Source organism: Platalea leucorodia, assembly GCF_965183815.1.
Source record: "Platalea leucorodia genome assembly, chromosome: 9".
In the NCBI taxonomy this organism is placed as follows: Eukaryota; Metazoa; Chordata; class Aves; order Pelecaniformes; family Threskiornithidae; genus Platalea; species Platalea leucorodia.
This window is the reverse complement of record NC_138831.1, coordinates 50,582,567-50,606,368: the sequence shown is the minus strand read 5'-3', so window position 1 is coordinate 50,606,368 and position 23,802 is coordinate 50,582,567. Positions and strand designations below refer to the sequence as shown.

The 23,802-nt window shown below is 44.9% G+C and overlaps 1 protein-coding gene across 4 annotated transcripts; it reads right to left on the bottom strand.

The window, feature by feature from the left end:
• Nucleotides 1–2,995: 2,995 nt before the first annotated feature.
• Nucleotides 2,996–20,482, bottom strand: KIF23 (kinesin family member 23; the record flags this gene model as incomplete). Of its 4 annotated transcripts, none has more annotated exons than XM_082322604.1 (23): nucleotides 20,405–20,482; nucleotides 20,203–20,269; nucleotides 19,958–20,086; nucleotides 17,952–18,057; nucleotides 17,106–17,242; nucleotides 16,331–16,440; nucleotides 15,563–15,733; nucleotides 14,562–14,603; nucleotides 14,019–14,131; nucleotides 13,749–13,870; nucleotides 13,066–13,168; nucleotides 12,675–12,754; nucleotides 12,466–12,585; nucleotides 11,775–11,934; nucleotides 11,050–11,217; nucleotides 10,653–10,810; nucleotides 10,101–10,274; nucleotides 9,273–9,452; nucleotides 6,419–6,649; nucleotides 5,279–5,361; nucleotides 4,914–4,995; nucleotides 4,726–4,796; nucleotides 2,996–3,155 (listed from the first exon to the last, which is right to left on the bottom strand). In XM_082322604.1, exons 1-23 carry the CDS (start codon nucleotides 20,413–20,415, stop codon nucleotides 3,140–3,142), a joined length of 2,634 nt encoding a protein of 877 aa, XP_082178730.1. In that variant the 5' UTR covers nucleotides 20,416–20,482. The 4 variants fall into 4 exon arrangements, with proteins under 4 accessions (XP_082178730.1, XP_082178729.1, XP_082178732.1 ...); XM_082322603.1 differs by having other exon boundaries at nucleotides 20,203–20,272; nucleotides 20,405–20,475; XM_082322606.1 differs by lacking the exon at nucleotides 14,562–14,603 and having other exon boundaries at nucleotides 20,203–20,272; nucleotides 20,405–20,475.
• Nucleotides 20,483–23,802: the final 3,320 nt, after the last annotated feature.

Sequence of the window (23,802 nt, the reverse complement as noted above, 5' to 3'; positions counted from 1 at the left end):
TGTGCTTAGCCGAGTCTTAGAGGAATCTTTGCAGAGTAAACACTGCCAGTACTATGTGCGAGAGTAAATATGTGTAGAAGACGCAAAGACGTGAAGAACGACTTCAGAGGAATGCGATTGAACGGCACCGAACGCAACTCTGCCGACGGAAAAGCGTTGCTAGGCCCGGGCTAGGAAACGGCTCGATGGGCACGCCGAGCAAATCCCGCCGTGGCTGCCGCAAGGGCGTCGAGAGGGGCCGCGGCCTCAGCCAAGCCGTGTTCCTCTCCGAACCTGAACCCGCGCCAGCCTGCAAAGCTCGTTCTCGCTCATTAGGTTTCAACCTTTAAAGTTATCTCAGGTGCCCATCACGGGAGGTAACAGCAGCACTGGAGCAATTAAAGATGTAACTAATTAACAGGCGGGAGGCGCGGTGTGGCCGTGGCGGCTGCGCGGGGCGGTTGCCGGTCCCGACGCCAAGCCGGGAAGAGCAGCCCAGCCTTCGCCCTACCCCCAAGCTGGGCTCCGAGGCAGAAGGCGGCGCAGCCAGCGCAGCGAGGAACAAGTCACGGGCCGGAGGCAAGCTGTGGCCGTGCTGCCACCTCCCTCGCAGCTCTGGCACGGACGGAGATCCTCCTCAGCAAGGCCTTGTATTTGCACTTTCGAGTAACCTTTATAATAGGCCAAAGGGGCTGCAGCAACTATTTTCTTTGTGCTCAACAGCTTTCTCCCTCAAAACGAGAGATTTCGGAGCAAAGCTCTTGCAAAACATTATCCATCAAAACACAGAACTCGGCAAGGACTGAGAAGTGAACACTGTGGCCGCACATCCTTTGCCACCAGCGATGTAAAACCCAGCGTTTTGAGAGCTAATTCAGAACGCCTTTCGCGTTGTTTTTGAAGCGACCCAAGTGAAGCCGTACTCTGCAGCTAAGCATTTTCCTTTACGAAGTCCTGAATATATCAGTTTCTCATGTCTCCCTCGAGGTTTCCCCAGTAACACTTTCAATTTTACTTACGCTGATGACAGGATGATTGAATTCAAATTGAAGAGATGATTCGTTTGACAGCTTGCTCATCATTAATAGCAGATTAATTATTTTAGTGCATGTGAAGGAGTTAATTTAAACGCCAGAAATAGGAGCACGGGCCTTATTTAAGTTTCTTTCATCGTTATTTCTGCCGGCTGCCCTCCCTGTCCTTGCCCTCCCCCAGGGCAGCAGCAGAGGCAGGAAGATGGGTGGCAGCTGCGGAGGTTAGGGGTATCCCAAGCAGCTGGAAAGGAGGAATTCCCTGCTCCCAGCCCAGGGCAAAGCCTTCCTCCCGGCGAGGCAGAGGAAGAGGGATGCAGCAGCAGCTCCTGATGGTTATTCCACACCACCTAGCGGCATCGGCTCACCCTGCAGCTACAGCAGCGCGGCGTTGGCCTGCCCAGCTCCAGTTCACAGAAGCCTCTTTTAAACCCAGGCGTTTCTTTAGGCTGGTTTTTTTCCCCCTCGTTGGTTCTTCTTCTGTTTGCCACTTATGACTTATTAGCTATATGCTAAGACATTGCATTTAACGAATTAGGCAGTAAAGAAAAGCAAAACCGTACTTCGACCAGCATCCCGAACTCAGAGTCACCAAATGCACGCCTGCCACGCAGCTCTCTCTGCTTGTCGTTTTTTGAAGCAGGGCGCCTCGTTTCCCAGACCAAGGCGGAAAGCCTCCGAAACCATCAAGCAGCACCGCCCGCTCAAGACAACAGAATAACAACGCTCTGCCCCCTGCTTTCTCCGAGGGATTACGATCGAGCCTGCTCTTAGCTCGGTGAACGCTAGGACCACCCCAAAGGACGGCGTTAGCGCTGGCCATTACTGCCGCCGCACGGCTTTCTGCTCCAGCTGTGGGCCTACGAGACCTGTGGAAAAAGCGGTGCCTCTTTAGAATATAAGCCTTTTCATGGACCACCTGAAAATAAATGTTTATACCAGCTACGAACAGGCACTCATAGTGGTCAATTTTTCCTTAAAAAAAAAAGTTAAAAAATCCCCTAGGCTTTATAAAAAATGTTTTTTAAACTCCTTAGTAAAGCTTTTTCTTACGCTGGAAAAAGCTCAGAGCTTCAACATCTCCTAACGAAGCAGTCACTCACTCAAAACGGAACCAACTGCCCTTGAAAGCAGTTTGCAGGCAGGAAGATAAGGCTGTCCAAAACCTATCTTGGGATCCAGGCAGATTCCCTGGTTTAAGCTTCAGACGTTTCCCAAAGGGTGCCACTCATTCCCAGCTCTTTGCACAAGACCCAGTCGAGATGCTGCAGTGCTTCCCTTAGTTCCCGTAGCTTAGCATACCCCTAAGTAACAAGAACATGGTTTGTAAGAGCCATTGAATAAAAGTATTTATTTTAACATGTTTGCAGAGCCACACATACAAAGTTCTCACCATATCTGTGAGCAAATTACCCTTTTACCCCATGTATCTACAGATGGAACACATTTAATTATTTACTTGCGCTACAAAATAAAGTAGGTCTGATGTCAAGTCACCATTACTCATCGTATCAGTATTCTTGCTTCATTACTATGAAGGTTTGAAGATTGAAATGTTTTCACAAGCTGATTTGCATATTAAATAATCAAAGGTAATTCTTTTAAGAAGAAATCCGTATCACCAAGCTGTTGCTAGTTATAATAAAATATGAAATGGCATAGAAACACTCTTAAAGTGCGTTACTGCATCTAAATAAATAGCAGCGTTTATGCCTCTTCAAAACAGAGGACCTGACAAGGAAGGGATAGTGATCAGAACAGAAGTATTTTGCACTATAAAAAGAAAAAGCTGAAAAAATATGCAAGGCAAAAGCCTTGTGTCATCAGTCTATAAAGATACAGCTTAATAACAAGGGCTTCATACATACGAGACAGAAGGTGTTCTTCAGGAGGCCGGAGGACACAATGGCAGAACGCCCCTACATCTACTGAAAATACACACGCCCACACGTACGCTTCTTTGGGATCGCAAGAAGTGTCTCCCATTTAACCACTGCCTAGCACAGGCCGTTATAAAACGATAAGCCTGTAGTGATAACAAAGCAGTTTTTATCAAGTTTATCACTGGCAGCAGATATTACATCAGTCTGATAAAATCAAGAGGATTCCAACGCAGTGGTACGCTAAGTTCATGGCTTTCTTCGCCTAAAAAAGGAAAAAAAAAAAGCCCCAAACAACTTTTAGATTTTACACAGCAGCAGTTTTCCTTAAGAGCAGTCAATAGCCTATTCACCTATTCTGCTGTACACCTCTCACATACCTCCTAAGCTAAGAAATGCAACAATTAACACAAGAAAACTAAAGAGCTTATTCATCAAGAAACACTTGTATTTTGCTTTCTTTTTCAGACAGCCATGAGCGTAAAACAAAGTTTTATTTAAATTATTTAATAAGTTAAAATAAATACAAGCTCCAGCTCAATACACAGGCAAACTAAAGGATTTACTACAATGTTACAAGGCTGTAGCAAGGCTGCAAGTAGCAGTAGCTGCCTTGAGCAGGTCCCAGCTTCCAATAAGAGATGTAATCACGTATATGCGAACGTGATGAAAGGCACCGATTTGCACCTTGTCTGAAAGAGGGATTACTGACTTCAGATACTCTCCAAAATACCCTTCCACCATAGCTCCAAACTTTTTGGATTCCAAATGCAATACGTTTGGTTCCTTCTGGCTTCACAGAAAGCTCTTGACCTCTCCGGTCCTCTCTCCTGCCGCAAACTCATCTTGCAAAACTGCAAATTTTCTTCCCCTGAGCTGAACAGGTGACTTCTACAGCACTGCCAGCACCTATCTGCAAGAGGCCAAATCCGCATCTTGAATCCTGTTCTGCAGCAGCTAGTTTAACAAAACTATCTTCTCTGAAGCATTTCTTCTGTCAGTGAAGTGTTTTGCCAGACGTGGGGCTCAAGTGTTGGGCGCTAGCCTTACAAACTGCAGGATCATTTGGACTTTTTGCTAGAAATTGGGACTTCTGACTTGGTAAGCTTGCAGTTACGTGTGCAACCACCACTGATCCCACCACGTTAAAGAACAATAAGACAGCCCTGAAGAATTCAGACTTATCTATGCATTTGGAAGAGAGGAAAGTTTCTTCTAGCACGACTAGAGCCCATCCTTCCTTAGCAGGTTCCTTGATAATTACAGAGCAGGTAGCAGCTAGAACATGAGCCATGTTCAAGTATACCGTTACGTACATCCTACGGTCGCCTCAGTTCCCTCCTCCCTGTGGAATTACTGATATTGTAACCTCATTTAATTTAAATTTATCTAAGGATACAAAAATGAGTATTCTTTACTACATCAGCACCTGATAAAGGCTAGGGGGACAGAAGAGGGATACAGCTTAGTGCCTTGTCACTGCCATCCCTAAGCCTATTCCACTCTGGACCTGCCAGGCATCCTACAGATCCCAGCTTTTGATAGCCAAGAGAGCACAAGATCAAACCCAACATTCTGCTCACTCCACTGAATGCCAGAGTTTTACCCAGAAGACAAGTTAATAATTCTGCTCAGTCTCCTACAGATCTATCCTGTCACCAGTTTCCAACACTGAATAACCCTCCTTATCTTACAGGATTAAGGAGGTATGAACCTGAAACCTGAAGCAGGAAGGACAGCAAGGTCAAGCAGGAAAAAAAAAAAAGTTATCTCACTTTAGATGTTACCAGGAAAGAGAATGCAATACCCCAGGTAGAAGGGAGAGATGCACTTACTTGGGCTGAGCATGATGCTGATATCCAGGCCCAAGAGCTGATCCTGCCCTCATCTCCACCGCCACAGAACACTGAGAAGACACAGAAAATCAGTCTCTGTTGCTAACCCCCCACCCGGCTATCAGCACTACCCCAAATTCTCATCCAGATCAAGCATGAGGTGTCCCCCTCCTTCGGTTATAGCTTACTCTGGTCTCTACATCAGTCCATTCCGAGTCTGCAGCATCCTCAGGTGGGTCAGGATTGGAAGGTGAGGATCTTCGCTTTCGACTGAAAGAGGAGTAAGCAGGAAAAAAGAGTTACACGCGTCATGTATTTTGGCAGATTCTTATACACAGGAGAACACATTTTATACTTTCTAAATAAATACTTTGCTCTCAGCAGCAGCCCAGCCTTAAAAGCAGCTACAGTGTCTATAGGCCTCTCCAAGTTACTTTTATACGATTTCAAGTTAGATACAACAACGTTTTGTTCAATCGTTTGGACCAGAATCAGCTACTATTGGAGTCACGTATCGCCAACAGCATCAGAACCTAAAATTAAGTCAACTCACCCAGTTGGAGATTCTTGCTTCAGAGTCTCTATCTCGGTGAACTGCACGGCCTGTCCACCACCCCTGGTTTTGAACACATCACCCTGGAAGCCAAAAGCAGTTAACAAGGCACGGTCACTAGGGCAGCGCGATGGCTACGGCGCCAGGTTTCACGTGGAAACTTAAGTGCTTACAAATGCCATTTCCCTGCAGGTTAGCAGCCAGCAAGCATAGGTGCACAAATACACTCTCCCCACTATCTATCTTCTCTCATTATACACAGGACAACAAAGTGAACACCATCTCTCCTGGTGCTCATGCAAGAAACCCACAGAGCAGTCGCTACGATGACAAAGATTTTTGGATGGTGATGACTAAGTAATACTACAGAAATCATGTCGTGGGCTTAGTTTCAATAGCTCCATTCCACAGCACGAACAGGTATGTTCGTCAGCTATGCAAGACTTTGCTTTTGAAAGCATCGCTGGAACCTACAAGGTTACCTTACAGGAGCGAGAGCTTTTTTAAAAACCTCAAAAAGAAAGAAGACAATATTGGAAGGCCCATGACTGGAGGAAAAACGAACCAAAAGCTTCTTGCTACAAATTACAAAGAGCTCTCAATTTGCCTTAGGTAAGTACAGTCAGCGTTTTGGGACACAAACATTGCAAGCGTTCAAAGCCTAGGCTGTCTCACCAATTTGTTTGTCAGTTGACTACTAGAAATTATGTCCTGGAGCATTCCAGCATCCATCACTGCAGCAAGCTCACTCATACCGCTAGTGGAAATCCAATAACATCACTCCAACAAGACTGACTCCACAAGATTAGCTGCAGCCACAAATCTAAGAAACTTCCACTACAAATGGATTATTGCATTTTACTAGAGGAAAAAAAACTTAATTACTTTCAAGGAAAACGATGACTGAGCTAACCAAGCTTGTAATGGTTCATAGGAAGTAATGACAAAGTTCAAGAAAAGTCTTTTCAGACTCTAAAAGCTCCCTTGAATCCAACTGCACAAAACTTTCCAATCAAGTCTCTTAGCGGATCGAGTCGAACGTACCCTTCCGCAAGCCAGTAAGCCTGTAGCACAAACACATTGCCAGAAATAGGTTTTGACAGGGTTATCACAAGTTTACGACGAAGGCGTTTGCTTTACCTTAATGAGTTTTGTTTCAATCTCCCCATCGGAGGCTAGCTCCTGGTGCGTCAGCATATACTTGTCACACTTAGCTAGTGCCTTTTCACTTGCAGCCGCTACCGTGATGGCATGAGGGACGTGCGGCTGCATGACTGTTTCAGTGGGCAGATTAGAAGGTGGCTTATGATCTACCCATCTCTCCCCAGCTGAGCGCGACCGTCTGTGTCTGAGACGAACTGGAGGTGCGTTCTGATCAGAGTGGAAGAGAATCAGAAGAAATCAGCACACAGTAAATCTCTCGGAGGATATCGTTAGCAGAAGTGAACTTTGCAGGTCTGGTTAAGATGCATTTGTATGAAGATCAAAGCTTCGTTCCTAAAGTGCGTTCAGAGTGCATCCTGAAAGGCACCGTTACCAAGAGCTTTGCGTAAAATTATTCATGGATTATTTCTGTGCCAATTCCTATTTTTTTGTAAATTTTGGCCAAGTGTTATCCAATCTGTTGCATTCCATACTTAGTAAAGTTTCCTCAAGGAGGACATCTTTATGTTTGGTAATGCTCCTCCCGAGTTTCCAAATCAAAACGGATTGCTATGAACGCATTAACCAACCAGAAAAGAGAAATTTAGGTTTCCATGGATGCATTCATGGATCAAAATGTATTTTTGAGGTAGCAAAGCAAGCAGACCAAGTGTGAATTTCCAACATCTCTAAAGGATGCAAGACCTCATAGCACTTTTGAGTAAACAGAGCAGAGGAAGTGTCCCCTGTCCTAGTGCTATCGCTTCTGAACTCAGCTGTTGGAAACCCATGAGAAGCGATTGAAGTTCACACTTTTTTTTTTATGAACATGAACATTATTGTCAGTTGCTCAGGGAAATCAGAAAAAAATCTGGAAACTTGTTTAAAAACCTAGGTGCCTTCAAGATCTTTGAAGGGGCTTTTGAAAGAGTATTTGCAGACTCTCTCTCTTCCATTTACATACTAATTTGAGAGACCTCTGAATCGTGGCGAGGTTACACAAACCCAGACTTATGAATGCAAATTGTATCCACTGTATTTTCAGGTGATGAGCACCAATTAGGATTTCTTTGACCAACAGACATGAGTTTGGCTGTACCTTTTACAGATAAACCTCTTACAAATCTAAAGCAGCTCTTAAAAATTAAACGTATATAGGGAAATGTGGCTTTCAGCATAAAAATCTTCCATTGAAATTAAAAAAAAAAAAAAAAGGAAAAAAGAAATAATTTCAAGACTTCCCCCCCCTTTTAGTGGGGAAGTACTTATTTCCATTGATGGTTTTTTGAAACAATTCTGCCAAGGTGCCTTAGAAGGTATGTTCCAAGGAGAGGGTACACTATGCTGGTCACATTTTACTGCGGCAGAGACCACATCCCTCGTGTATTAGTTAATTGGAATAGCTTTTGCTTAAAAGCACGTCCCTGACTTCAAAGAGCCAGCAAGTAACAGAACTTTTGAGAACGCTATCGAAAAATGAATCATACCGTGATAGACTTTCCTCCCCTCGAGCAGCTCTCTCAAGAGGCTGGGGTTGTACAATTCTCTTCGATTTACCTGAGCCACTGCAACAGTGCTACACCGCGACAGAGACACCACCGATACAAACATTGGCACGCATCAGTTTAATGACGGGGGGAAAAAGTCTCCCACCTGTAAGCAAAGCCCCCAGTTTTAACGCAGATGTGAAAATTAGGGAAGACTATTCTAAGTGAGCTGAAGTTAACAGTCACACAAGTGAGATGTTTGTCCCAGCACGATTTCCAGTAGACGTTTGCAGATATGGCTCACAAGACCACCTTTTAAGCTGCCCAAACAGACTACGGTAAATTGCAGGCTACAAGATAGATTTGAGGAGACAGACACAAAGTTAAAACACAAGGACATTCACAGCTAGAGAAAAGGTCTAGCTAGTTAGGAGTTCCTTACAAGAGCTATCTACGCACTAGCAAGAAATACACACGCTGCTTTTAAGGAGTTTTTAAATGTCCGGTTAAAAAGTCAAATAAAAGAGTAGTGAGACTCAACTTGGAAACAGTACCGTTGCACGAGAAGTACGTTTAGGGGAAAACTCTAATCTGTGTTAGGTGTGCTCGATGTAAGACGGCAGTTGTAATGAGCTTTTAAGCCAGACTAAGCAACACTACGTTTAGCTTTTGACAGGAGCAGCACTAACCCTGCATTGATCCTCTTCTATTTCTAGCTCATCTCTACGCCTGGGAACCTCAATGACTCCAGTCCAGCACATCCCTCGCCTTCTGTCTGAGGTGTTACAGTCTCTACTTTGTTCTGCTTCTTGTTGTCTAGTCCTTGCATTAGAAGTGCCACTGGTATGCTTGTGCGAAGGGGTTTTCTGCTCCCATTCCATAACACAGGATGCCACAGAAATGCTGCTACAAGAATTAGAACGTCTGTGCACCTGCGGGTTGCTCACGAGCCGCTGGCTGTTAGGGACCTGAGTAATAAAGTTACTAGAAGGCTAGAGAGAACGGGAAAAGAGTTAGTGAACATACAGAACTGTCAACTTCAGGCAATAAAACAATGAATACTGACAATGTGCAGAGTGACAATTCAGCTATTCAAGCTTATGGTTTCGGATAGGTATTTTGTTGCAGCGACAGCATTAAGAATCAGGTATTCTTCCAATACCAGTAGCATTAGAAGGCAGGCGCACAAATAAAGAGCACTGATAAATACAACAGGAGACGAAGAATTCAAAGCAAGTTTCAGTTATCCAGATTCTGTGCTTGGGAGCTATTTTCTAGCCACTAAAGAGAACTGGCCTGCACTTCAGTTCAGTCTTATAAATATGCTTTTCCCTATACCAAGAGGCGTTTTAAAGGCAACTTACAGGTACTGGTGAAGGAGACACTGATCTCTGAACAGGCTTCTCTCTGTCTCTCTCCCGCGAAGGCCTCTCTGGCTTTTCATTTTTTGGTTCAGTAACAATGGCCTTCAGTTGCTTCAGTTTTTCATCTTTGACCCAAAGTTTGTTCTGCATTTCCAGCTGCTTTGCCGCTACACGACGCTCCTACAAAGACCAGTGAGGAAAAGCATGAAGTTCCTTACACAAAAGCACAAGAAATTGTTCTGAAAGTTTGAAGGGAATTGCATATTCCACACAAAATGAAGTTCTTCCCTACTGAGATACGGGCTATTGGAAATAATGACATATCAAGCTAAAGAAAGACTTTGCAGATTATAAAACAGTACCATGTTTAATGCCATAATAATTTTGCTTCCTAAACAATGACAAACAGGAGCATGTCTAACTGTAGTTCTATCAATCTATCTTCTACCCTGAAGTAGTAAACAGTCCTGCAATAGTAAAAATTAATCCCTCAGATTTCCTTTCCTTATTGCTTGTCAAGTGCATATCTGAGCCAGAGTTTACATGAGGATACAGGGGAAACCCTGACGCTGGGCTTCTACTGACAGAACAAGAGCTCCTTAGTTAGAGTGCCACAAACCCAAAAGAACAAATTCTAGATACTGAAATGAAGTGACACAGTGCTTAAGAGAGCTGATCTATCTGCACCAAAAGTCCTTGAGGAGTTCATTGTATCAAGCTAGATTTATAAAAGTTCAGTTCAAAATGTCTGTTCAAGTCCATAATTAAAAGCCAAACACCCAGCATTGCTCCGTTCTATATTTCTAATAGATATGGTAGTACACTTACACACTCCTTCTCCCATTTCATGGTTGTTTCTGCCACCATGCCTTGCAGTCGTGCCTCCAACCGACGCTTGTCAGAAGCCTGACGTTGCAATTTCTGGCTCTTGCTTTCTAGTTCTTGCTGAAGATTACGCTTGTCTTCTTCATAAATTGTTGCAGTTTTCTCCAAAATCTCAATCTAGAGGAAGAGAGGAAGGACTTGACTACAATTCTTAGAAGCGCAACCATCTAAGCCCAGAATTGCTAGTTATATTTGACTTAACACATACTAGAATATATGAGCTGTTGTACAAATGTACCCAGATAAATAGTCCACGTTCCAAAAAGTTTCAGAGATTTTACAACTTTCTTATAAGTCGCCCATCTTAATGTATTAAGAAAAGCCTCAACTCATAAGAACGCCAAAAAGCTAAGTGTTCCGTAAAGTTCCCGAGAAAATACTTTTAATCTTGTTTCTAATATCCACCTTGCAAGCAACTTCTGATGTCAAGAAGCGTACCAAATCATACATAGAAAACGCATTTTGTGCTTAGCTTCAGACAATGAAAAAACTGACCTTGTATTCCAAAGTTTTTATTTTCTTCTCCAGGCGTTCTAGCTCCATTTTCTGTCCTGCTATTGTTTTCTCTTTTTCAGACAGTTTTCCTTGAATATAGTTTTCCTTGGACACAACACTGGAGTCAAATTCTTGCAGCATCGTTTTAAATGCAAGCACTGCAAAAGAATCGATATATTTTATCTTCTCACCGTATCTCCATAATATCAAAAGCAGTTCTGGTTCTCTCCTACCAATTTAACACCACCAATTTAACACCGCTATTTCATTACCTCGAAAAAGGTTTAAGTGATCAATCTGGACAAGATACTTATTTCCTGTTGGTACAGGAGAGATCCCCTGAGTGGTAACAAGGGCGCCAAAAAATCTAGCTCCACGCTGATGTTCAAATTCTTACCGTTTTTGGCAAACTCCTCTGACAACATTTGTCGTAGTTTATGGCGTTTTTCCAGGACTTCAATAAGCTTGGGAAGTGTTTGATCATCATTAACATCCAATAGCTCACATGAAGGCAATGGAGGAAAGTTCTGCAAAAACATTTCTGAAACAGATTGCTCTTCTGGTTCTGTAAGATTTAAAGCCAAGAAAGTCTGTCAGCAAGCTACAGAAAAGAAAAATTCCATTTGACGATGCACAGCCAGAGATCATTCATCCCACGGTATCATGAAGCAGACAGAACTTCGAATAATTAATAAGAACTAGAAGTTTTCAGAAGAGATTACAGTGTTGAGAAAAAGATTAAATGTGACATTCTCGATTCATTGCTTTGTAATACCTCCAGGCAACTCTCAATTTCTGAAGTAGGCCCTAAGCATACAAAAACATCAAAGTATCCTCCTCAGCACAATTTCCTTTCGGGAGCTGCAATAATGGGACCATGAATTCAACTCATCACCAATAACAAAGAATTACTTTGAGGCTTACACAGTAACTGCGTTTATACTACAAGTAGCACTGCAGTATGAAAAGAGCAGTACCTACTGCAGAGAAGGCTCACAACTAACAGTTAAGTTCCTTTTGCGCTTTCGAGGTTCAAATCATTTGTTTTAAAATTAAAAGCCTTCAAACTCCTAACAGAAAAAAAAACGCTGTGCTGTAATCACCTAGCATTCTAGTATTTACCTCCATTTATTGGGCCACCCCGCATCTCCAATTTCCGTGAGAGTTCCTCTCTGAAGGCTTGATTCCTAAAGCGCCGTCCCGGCGTTAAGCCGCAGAGCGGTCTATCAACGGGTCTGGCAACTTCAACCTCCTGGGTCATTTCTGCAAAGCGCATGACTTGCTACAAAAGAACAAAAGCAAGCTTAACAACAAAACTGACCAGAAGCAGTCCAATGTAAGTTTGAAAGCGACACTTTAGGTCGATAAAAGCATTAGAGGAGACATTATCAAGCTATAATCTCAGGTAGTTCCCAGCTAGAGAGCTGCGATTCTGAAGCGGAGCATCCAGAAGCCTTCCTAGTAACACCTCCCCGACCTCAGCCCCCGAGGAACCATCAAACCGACTGTGCAGATAGCTGAAGTTCTCGCAAGTACTGCCACAGTACGATCAAGCACCTAAATCCAGAGGAGTATTTGGACTTCTGTAAATAAGAGAAACCTTTTCCCGTTTTACGGGCAAGTAGCAGTTGTCATTTTTAAGAGGCAAAATAAGCCTTGGAGGGCACGTTTGCCTTATAGTATTATGTTTTGCTACTAGTGTCCAAGCAACAAAAAATATCATTCCTGTCACCTACTAAAGAAGGACAGTAATTCAGTGATAAACATGAAAAAAGAGTAGGAGGGAATGAGGTAAGATCTGCAAGGAAGTTACCAAGCTTTCCTCGTAGTCCTCAGCTTTAGGATTAACGCACACAATCATACGCACTTTTCCTTCACCATCAAAATAGTTCTTGAAGAGATGAGTCAGTTTGGAATCTCTGTACGGGACCATCTTAAAATAAAGCACATGAAAGATCTAGTAAGCTTTCATTACACCAGATCTTCATCAAATCAAAGATAATTAGATAACAGGTTGCATACCTTATTTGTTCCATACATCTGGTTTTCCCGTAGAACTTCAATACACGTTCGTAATGTCATTAGTGACTGATTAATATTCCCTTAAAAGAAAAAAGCACAAACTCTGTAAGCAGCCATTTGGATCATGTTCCCGAATTATTCAGCAGTTCACTTAAGAATAAATTGCCTGGACTTAAGTTACAGGTAACTGCTGTAATTAACTGAAGTATCAGAATACATGCTGCTAAAGACTGGTTTCCAAACTGGAGGATTTAAGGTTATCAAATCAGACGACTGAACATCATCACAGAACACTCCTCAATTCTTCCTACGATTTCTCTACTAGGAGACAAGACTACTTGAGCACATATGAGCACATCAAATGACCAGGCTGTCTAACGGTGACACATACCTGCTTCTCGCAACCTGTTCCCTTCAGCCTTCGTTCTGTTAGTCCTTTCACTTCCAGCCAGGTCAACTAAAGACAGCTGGCTTAAAATGATCTGTTCTTTCTCCTGTTACAGAAAACAAATGAGGTTAGGCTAATGATTAGCTCTATATTCCTTTTAACGAGGTGGGGGGAACACACACACACACACCCCCCCCCCGACCTAAACCAGCACACACACTTAAAAAGAATATATGTTGTGCCTTTAAATAAAGTCTGAGGGCGTTTTTATAGCTCTTAACGCAAGAAGCTGTGCACCACTAGGTTTTTTTGTGAGTAAGTTTAGCGGATCCTTTCTGTCTTCGCCCACAAGATAGATATAACAACTGTACTTCAAATCCCCCAAGTTTTAGATTCTTAACAGTTTTTGCTCAAAAGAAGCAGAGGGAAGGAACAAAGGAATAAGCAGCTTCGCACTCCATGTTAATGCTCTACTTTAATTACAAAAAGGAGAGTAATCCTGTCAAAGATGAGAAATGTAATAATTTTGATTTTCTTCAAAGTGAAATTGCTAGCGAGCAAGTGCATACACGAGACGCGGTAACTGTTTCGGCAGGCCGTGCTGCGAGGTTCACCACCTTTTCTAACCTACAGATCCACGCCTACGCGCGCACAGTTCTCCTTCAATAGCCTGCCCCGGAATTCACCTGTAGCACGTTATCTCCATCTGCATCCAGCGGGGCCTGAGCCAACTTTATTATAAAAACACTGTGAGAGCGACTAGATTCTCGATTCAGCTGAGTGTTTGCAATGCGCCTCTTCTTTTGACCTGTTTAGAAGAAGAAGAAGAAAATCCCTCCAAAAACCTGTTTTATTTACCAGACTTGCCAGCTGGCAAAGCCAATTCTGTTTCAGCGTGATAGTGTAAAGAATTACACATCTGTACGGAATTTAAGAAGTTACATTCTAAGATTTACCTCTCCAAAACACTTCAAAAGCTTCTTCTGTAGATTTCACCTCTACTTCTGTGCATCCTGTGACATACATGTTGTGATTCTGGTCCTCACGAAGTATTTTGGATTGTGGAGGTCTTAAGGACAGGGAGGAAATAAAACAAACAACACTAAAATTGAGTGGCGTTTTCTGTACAACAATACAGTGTGTCATGCAAATTTTCTTTTGTTTAAGTACAAAATTCAGACTGAATATGTCAATTATCCATACAGCAGATGGAAGAGGAAGTACAAGTACATGGACACACAGTCAGCCAAGATTAGTTACACTTCAGCTACTGCTTTAATTTAGAAGCTACGTTTAATTGCAATTCTTACTGGAAATCATGGGTTTGGATGGCAGCTATTGTTTTTCTACATGCATACAGAAGCAAGATGGCTTCAACAGCGTTCTATATTCGCTAGTAAAGCAAGAAGAGAGAGGGAGTCAGCTGGAGTTTATTTGCTGCTTCTACTAAAAGAAAATTTCACTCTTCAATATTCGGAATAATATGCTTATGGACATACATAAAGTCACCATTTCGCACAGGAGTGTTGCAATTGTTCCACCTACCAAAAAAACAGGGTTAAAAAATATTAAGTTATTCAGCGTGTGTCTAAAACCTTTGTACATATAATACGCTGTAGCTTCCATAAATAGAAATAATCCAAGATTCTTTATAGGCTGATTTTTGGACATAGGCATAATACTAACCCAATAATTCTATTCTTCTTTAAAAAACCTTCACAGATATTCAAAGTCAATTCAAATCAGTACCCTGGAGACAGCTCTTGCTGTTTCAGAGCAATGGCTTGTTTTTCTCTAGTTAGTCTTTGTAAATCAGCCAACTCTTTAATTAACACACGTACCGATGGATACGCTTAGGGTTTTCTTTAACAGATTTAGAATTTTAAAAAAATATATTCAAAGTTTAATTTGCAGACTGTTTTTCTGACGGTCTCAAGATTTACCAACTTGAGACATCAGCCAAGTACACACCTTTCCAAAAAACACCCAGAATTTCCTTTATATGACAATTCATTTCTGTTTTTATGGAAGTTACTGATGTCAAGTGAAATAACATGCAAACTTGCACTAACTGTAAAGCACCAACAAAATAGCAACTTTTGCCTAATGCACTGTTTCCAGGAGAGAAATGTCAGCTATGGAATGGCTTACTCCTCAAGCTGCAGTCACCTGCTAGGAACGGTACTTGCAGAATAGCATCAATAGACTCGGAATCTCAGTGGGATACAACACGCTGCCTAACAAATTAAATATTTGCTTATTAATCTCCCATTATAAGGGGGAAGGGAGCACTAAGTCTTAGCAGCAACAGAACAACCCTCAGTACTTGGCACACTGAAATACTACTGTCTGGACTCCTCGGGCATCCCCTTTTCCATGGGATTTTTGAAGTGATTTCCATGAATTGAGCCAGACTCGCCAAGACTACAGCCACAAAGACATATTGTAGTTCCCGCAAAAACATAACCGAAGTAGGAGTAATGGTATTCATCAAACTTACTTTGGTTTTATAGGATCAAAGGGAGCTTCCTCCAAGAGGTCATATATGTAGTTGTTGTAGATCTCGATATAGGAGACAAAGACGCTGTAGACGTTATCTTCATCAACTTCTTCCACTTTGCAGTGATCTTGCACGTTGATCATATCAGCAAATTCTGGATCTATTTGCCTCCTGTTGAATGCACGCAGTAAGAGATTGTGGTGGAGTACCCGCAGCCAGCTAACATGTCAGACAGTGACCATACAATTAAAAAGCAAGTCTACTGACAGAGAGCATAATTCAAGTATGGAAGTGCTCATGCTAGCAACTATCGAAAACACATCCAGTCACATTAGATTAAAAAAAGCACTCTGAAAAGTTTAAGTAGATAAACTTTCATCTGACCCTGCTGTACTCGGCTGCAGTAAGAAATGCCTTGCAAAATTCCTGGATAGTCAACATTTCCACCCTCCATTCAGGAATCTCGCTATTTTGCAAAATATCCCCAAGTTTAACTTCACAGTAGTCCTACTTGGTGAAGTCACAGCGTTTTACTCATGAGTTAGAAGGTACAAAAAATAGACTGCTGTTGCCTGATTCTAAGTCTTCTCATCTAAATAATTCATTATGCAACTGCTCAAACCACACGAAATACACTAGCTTTCCATTCATATTTTTCTTTCCTTTCTTCAAGGGAAGGATAAAGAGACGAAGGTAAGTTAAAGCCACAATTTCAGAATAACATCTACATTAACTAAATTCATTCTGCGTGTTACGATAGCTACTTACTTGCCAGATGGAGTTTTTGGAACCGGCATGGCCTCTCTTTTCTGGCGCTCTAATAGAGCATCTACTTCACACTGAACATCCACACCATTCTTGTCATCAAGCTTAAAAACCTGAGCAGTACGTATAGTATGTTTAGAAAATATAATGACAAACACTAGAGAACATAAGGTGTTGGCCAGCAAAACAAATTATTTGATCAAGCTGCCTGGCAACCTTCAAATACCATGCCCCTCACTAACACTCGATCTGCTGGCTAATGCGAAGAAAACAGATATTTCCAAGATAACAATACTTCATAAAAGCTCCTAAGCTAGCATGCTACCAAGGAAAAGACTTTCGGTATTATTTCAAATATATTTAGATACCAAAACTCCAGAGATGTTTGACCACAAGAGAAGCCTCACATCATGTCCTATATTATTTTAGATATGGTTTCCTGTGGCTTTTGTATCTTGTGGCTGGATTTCATTCCATAACTAAGAAATCTTCCTCTTTCCTTTTTTTATCGTTTTAAAAAAGTTAAAGAATAAGCGACAATTATAAAGATAGCCAGACCATACATCTTCATGAAATGTCCATCCTAGCTACTACGCCTGCATCCTTGGCCCTGCTCTTCACATCTCGAGGGGGTGGGATCTTTTCAGTTGGTTTTCTTTTCAAAGTGTTCCAGCCACACGACTAGGCACTTTAAACACTTGGAACAGAACCTTTTTTCCTAGTCTTTTTAAGGCTGTTACAAGCACCAGGGCGGAGAATTCAGTGCAAAACTACTCACAAATCGCTTGGCCTGGAACGGTCCTATGCTGTTGAAGATCATATCCAAACACCGCGGGAGAAGTCCTCCGTCACCAGGAGATCCTGTCATGGTGTGTGTTTTCCCGCTGCCTGTCACACCATATGTAAAAAGGAGACCTAGGAGGGACAGGGAAGTTACGTAGTCACGTTTGCTGTCTCAAAAAAAAAAGCTCAGTTATAATCACATGCCCTGTCTTTCTTGGGTCAAATCTATTTGGAAAAAACAATGACTCCTTTTGAACAGTTAACAGTAAACTATTCCAGCCCATCAAAAGCCACTGCCATCACTAGCGTTCGCATCTCTCATTGACAGCCACTTCAACTACAAGTGGCAGCGCCTATCATCCTCTCTGGGGACAGCGCACTCGGAAGCCAAAATGGAAGGAAGCCACTAAGCCCGAGGTGTAGAGGGCCGATGCGTTATGACTGTTACTGAGGAGTCCAACCTAAGCCGGACAGTTCAAGAACCAACACCGTAACATCAAACCACGCCCTACAAATTGATTTATTTCTGTAGTCATTCTTTAGGTGGATAAGTCATCCCTTTCTGCAGAAAAAAAAAGCTTCTCCAGTTAATGATGTACAAAAAGATTAGACCTTGACACAAGTAACATATGCATCATAACAAAGGTAAAGAGGTTTAGAAGTAATGAAAAGCAAGAAGCGCTTCCAAGGATGTTGTGTAGGGGAGCTATTCTCATTGCAAACAAGGTATACGTGTTTTTACCTAGATGAGCTAAGAAACCTTGAGACATATGAAATCATAGCAATATAAAAAAACCTGCATGGTAGACACACAGAAAAGTGGTGGAGAACAAGTACTCACCATTTTTCCCACGAATGAGATCTTCCACTAGAGGTTTAGCCACCACATCAAAAAGCTCCTTCTGAACAACGAGGGTGCCAAACACTTCTTTAAATGAATACTGCGTCTGAAGAAAAGAAGATACACCGTCCTAAACCTTAAGTTTCCCTGTCCAGAAGTTCATTGCTTCAAAACGCTTCATTGCCTCATACCCTAGAGCCACTTTCCATCAGCTTACCAGAATGATAAAGATTCTACTTTGGATTATACCAGCGTCTGAACATGGGCAGTTGCTCCAATGTAACTATTCCGAGAGTAAGATGCGTATAATGAAGAACGGCAACTGTCTCATCCTCACAGAGCTCCAGTCCAGAAATAACCAGAACGATCAAAAGCCTGACCTCCCCGCAACCAGAGAATCTCACAATTCACAGCTTCAAGCTCAAATTCCTGCTTGAGCTCAACCATCACCTACGCAAGCACTGAGCAAAGGAACACCCACAACGCCCAGAGTCGAGTTGTTTCAGCATTTAATCATTTTGTTTTAAGCCCGTGCCTTTTTCCAGTCTACCTTCAGTTTCCAGTCATAGGTTTTCAATGTGTTTTTTTTTTTAATTTTGATTAATCTGGTCACTTTTCACTCAAAACACCTGCTTACGTAAACATTGTTTTTGCTCAAAGGTTTGTTTACCAAGCCTTTAATTAATCTTTGCCTATTTTATTTAAGCCTTTGAAGATCACTTTCTGTACTTCCTATAAGAATTCCCCATACTGAAATCAGAAACAAAGTATTCTACATCCCAACTAACATTTTCTTTTTCTCTTGGCAACACCATGACCTTATCTTATTTAGAGCTACAGCACTGTGCTGGGAACCTGCAGTTAACCGTTCCACTACCAAATCACGTTCAGTGCTACAGCACTCTGGCTCCTCATTCTGTTTGCATGACCTAAACCCTCCTGTTCTAGGAAACACTTGTATTGATCAAGCAACAACACAAACTGCTTTGCGACCCGCTACCTACTTTTCTACGCTTCATGACGTTTCACCACTTTGTATACGTAACCCACAGCTTTCCCTCCATACACATTATAGGGAACATTGGTTTTTTTACCCAACTTATAGAATCGCAGAATCGTTAAGGTTGGAAAAGACCCTTAAGATCATCGAGTCCAACCATTAACCCAGCACTGCCAAGCCCACCACTAAACCGTGTCCCCAAGCACCACATCGACCCGTCCTTTAAATACCTCTAGGGATGGAGACTCAACCACTTCCCTGGGCAGCCTGGGCCAGGGCCTGACAGCCCTTTCGGTGAAGAAGTTTTTCTAAATATCCAACCTAAATTTCTCCTGGCGCAGCTTGAGGCCATTTCCTCTCGTCCCATCGCTTGTTACTGGGGGGAACAGACCGACCCCCCCCCCCGGCTCCAGCCTCCTTTCAGGCAGTTGTACAGAGCAATAAGGTCTCCCCTCAGCCTCCTCTTCTCCAGACTAAACAACCCCAGCTCCCTCAGCCGCTCCTCATAAGACTTGTGCTCCAGACCCTTCACCAACTTCGTTGCCCTTCTCTGGCAAAGCTAAGCTTGGGAAAAAAAAACTTAACTTTGGGATAAATGAACCATTAATTCAGTTGCCATTGGTTTAGCTTAGAGCTGGTTTCTTTCAAGTAGTCCTACATGAAAAAGTCCTTCAAGCAGTCTAAATGCTTGCCAGCTTTGCTTTTGTTCGTTTTACCCTCCTCCTCCACCCTGCAGAAGCCTTTTCATATACAGAGAATATATTTGATGGCTAAGGGTGCATTTTTGCTCTAGCTGGTTTTCTGGTTTTGAAAATTCGCTTTTCTAAAAGTACAAATTTCTGATTTGCACATTGCAAGAGACACCGCGAGCCACGGGGAAACATCGACAGCAGGGAAAAGGCCCCCGATCCCTCATGCCGGGCTGGAAGGCAGCCCCGCCAGCCCAGCCCGGCTCCGAGGGAGGGGGCACAGGCACGGACGTCCCCGCCGCCCCCCCGGCCGTTACCTCCCGGTACTCCCCGTTGCGGAATATCCTGTATCCGTCGGGCGGGTGGATCTGCACCGTGGTCTCGTTGATCACCTCGATGCAGCACTCCTGGTCGGGCCGGCTGAGCGGCCGCACCCTGCAGTACACCTGGGGAAGGGGAAGGCGGTGACACCGGGCCGGCGCCCCTCAGAGCGGCCCCGGCCCGGGACCCCCTCACCGCGGGGGGGGACACCACGGCCGCGGCCCCTCGCCCCAGCACTCACCCCCACGGGATCCTTCAGGCCGGGGTTGGACGGCTTCTTCAGCGCCGGCCTCCGCGGCGTCTTGGCCCTACTGGGAGAAGGAGGGAGGCCTGAGGGGCGGCCCGGCCGCCACGCCTCACCGGGCCGGGGCGGACCGCGGCGGCCGAAGGGGGCCCTGCCTGCCCCGCGGCCGGATGAGGGGAGAGGGGGGGAAGCGACTTACACCGCCTTCATGTCGCAGGGCGTCGCAGGATATCGCGATCGAGGCGGGCGCTGCCACCCGGGCTCCGCGTTACCTCCGACCGGCGGCTCCGCGCGCGCTCCGCTGTGATTCAAATCTAACCAATCAGCGCGCGCGGCGCCGCGCAGCGTCATCACGCAGCGCGCCGTTACGTCGGGGCGCCGCCGTCCTCCACCGCCGGCGGGGGCGGTAAGCGTTGCCATGGCGACGCCAGGGGGCGCGGCCCGGGGCGCGGGCGCCCCCTGCTGGGCCCGGCGGAGCGGGGCCCCGAGGGCGGGAGCGGCGGCGCCGGGGCCGGGCCGCGGCCTGCGGTGATCCCCGGGGCCGCGCCGGCCGCGCTCCCCCCCACAGCTGGGCCCGGAGGCGGCAGCCGGGCCCTGCCGCAGGGAAAGGGGTGAAGCCGCCGCGGGGAGGGCTCTGGGTGCCGCGCAGGCCCAGCGGGGCGGCGGGAAGGGAGCCGTTCGGGGCCCGGGCTGTGGAGGCCTCTCCCCGGGAGGCCGCCCGCGCTCTGCCGTGCCTGGTGTTTGCCCGATTTCTCTGCTTAGTGCACACAAAGGCTGCGGCTCGGGAGGAGAGGTGCGATCCGGCACGTTCTCTGTGCCAGGGCCTCCCTGTGGCCGAGGCGCTGCCTGCCTGCAGGGAAATGAGTTAATTCCCAGCCTGGAGGAAACGAGAAATGGTGGAAAACAGCCTAAAATGCGCAGCTAAGGCAGGCATAAAAAGCCCGGCCAAGCCAATCCATCGAAAGATCTTCCTGTGAAGGAAACGCGCTTCTGATTCAAATGGAGAAACTGGGGTAGGGGATGGAGTAACTTGGGTTTTAACCCTGGGTAGCAGCAATTTGGATATTCGGAAAAATTTCTTCCCCCAAAGGGCTGTCAGGCGCTGGGACCGGCTGCCCGGGGAGGTGGCTGCGTCCCCAGCCCTGGGGGGATTTAAAAGCCGGGGAGATGTGGTGCTTGGGGACAGGGTTTGGTGGTGGGCTTGGCAGTGCTGGGTTAACGGTTGGACTCGATGATCTTAAGGGTCTTTTCCAACCTAAGCGATTCTGTGATTCTAGTGAAGGCCTCCAGTGGGTTGAACTCCATCTCGCTTAAACCACTGACTCCAGTCAAACTTTAGTGCAATTTAACTTCATCGTTAATTACCCCCTTACGGGAAAAAAAAGTGCAAAGAAGTCCCAACCAGCTGTCTTTCCTTTTTTACTGTGACCGCTATCGGAACAAGCCACCGTCCTGGGCCAACCTTCACTTCTCAGTGTTTTAAAATGCGTTGAAACAGAGACATTTCGTAACGTTCTCCTAACACGCGTCAAGGACACAAACGGTGAAAACTGCACTGACCTCCCCAGGAGCAGGACCAGAGCCCCGTGTGCGGTCCCCTTGCCCTGCACCCTAAAACTGGTGAGACGGGGCTGCTGCCCTAAAAACCAGGCCGAATTCCCAAAGCCCTGGGAACAAACGGATAAAAGCGCCTGAAGGCGCACTTGCAGCAAAAAACTCCGCTCACGCTTCCGCTGACTGCCGCGGCGGCGTCTCGTCGCTCCCAGACCGCTCAGGACTTAATAAATGAAAGCCAGCGTACTGATACCCACCGGGAAAATGACGCACGCAGGACGGATGAGAGCGCAGTTCAGTGTCGGCACCGGAGGAGAGGTGGTTTAACAAACGCGCCAACCATTTCCCAGGACTGGAGGTGCCGCCAGCCCGACGACAGCGCCTGCCTCGCCTGGGAGCTGCTCCAGAAGACAGTCCTCACTCCCGCCGCCATCACGTTCATACCCCCATTCCAGCTCCTTTTAATCCACGTTGCGCATTATTCTCTTCTGGAAAAAGACATGCGTCTTTTGGATTAAGTGTTATTCAGGAATATTCAGATTCGTCTTTTACCTTAACCCAGAGGAACTCGATAGACCCAAAAATCTGCTGTGTCTGCGTAGTTCATCAGCGCAGTAAAATCTCCTTGGCTGGAGAGCAGATGAGTGAGGTTCTCTGGGATTTGGTCGGAAAGGTAATTGTTTTGTTTGAGATTTGCTCTGGACTGAGCGCAGACACACAACGACACAACACGTTCCAGCCAATAAATAGCCTGTATTATTTACTCGTAACAATTTGACACGGAGTTTTTATTTCTTTATGTGAATAAACTTTCGTACATTGAATAGCTTTTGGAAGGCACGTCTCCAACGGAACAAGAAATCTGGCTGACCTGGGCTGCTTCAAGATCAAACATTGACTCGTTTAGTATGTAAAGGATGCGCCAGACAAAGGATCCATGCAAAGCGCTGCAGGATCCAGAGGGATTATGGTCATGTATAATACGGTGTTCTGGTTTTTAATGTAGCTTCCCTACAAATAATTTCACCTGAAGAGGACAAGAGGACTGCCCAAATTCAAAAGTTAAACAACCAAGAAAAAAGTTATAATGATTCGTGTAAATTTTACGGACTCTTAAATCACGTCTTGCACGCAGAGCCAGATTCCTTTCCCGTCACACAAGTACACAAGGTAAATAAGCTTTGCAATTATCAGCAATTATCTCTGAAGTGATTAATTTTCACAGACGGTATTTTTATGAAACTATACAAATCAGGTTAGCATATATCAGTGCGATAGTTATATTAGTTTTCTCTTTTAATGAAATAAAACTGTTGAATAAACAACTATGTTCCAGTGCTTATAAATATTAACATAAATCTTGGTCAGCTTTCAAAAGCAAGCTATTTTTCAAAAGACTTATTTGTCCCGTAATATATTTAACGAGCTGTTGTATTGTCACTCAAAAGTGCATCAATTATACCTTGATAGAGGTAATTATACACAAAACAAATTACACACCCGTATGATTATCAAGAAGCTCGATAGTATTGCCTAGCAGTAACCCTTGCAGCACACGTTGCTGTACCTCCTGCGCGGCGGCAGGTCAAGGCGACGCGAGAGCCTGCGTCGTGGAGCCGCCGGCCGAGCCCTCCCGCGGGCTGCCACCCCCCGGCTCTCCCCAGACCTCTCCGCTTCTGCCCCTGAAATCCCGACGCAGCAGCAAAGGACAGCGAGGAGCAAGGGCCGGAGCGTCAGGCTACGGCTGGCCGAGCAGAGGTCTAACTCTGGAAATGCTTTAAAATTCCAGGTTTTGACCCGCGGTGCGTCACCAGCTGAGCTGTTCTAACTCCCGCCTTTCAGCCGACAGCGCTCACGTCTCTACGCCGTACAGGCTCCCGCTTCTTGCTCCGCTGGTGTTTTATTCTCCCCAGACGCCCCCATCCTATTCACTCCTGATAAGAAAAACACTCTTTGATGCGAGCGGGACCAGAAACTGGAGAGGTTCAGAGGTGATGGCTCTGCCATCGGTCACACCCTCAGGCCCCGGGTCCGTCCAGCCCA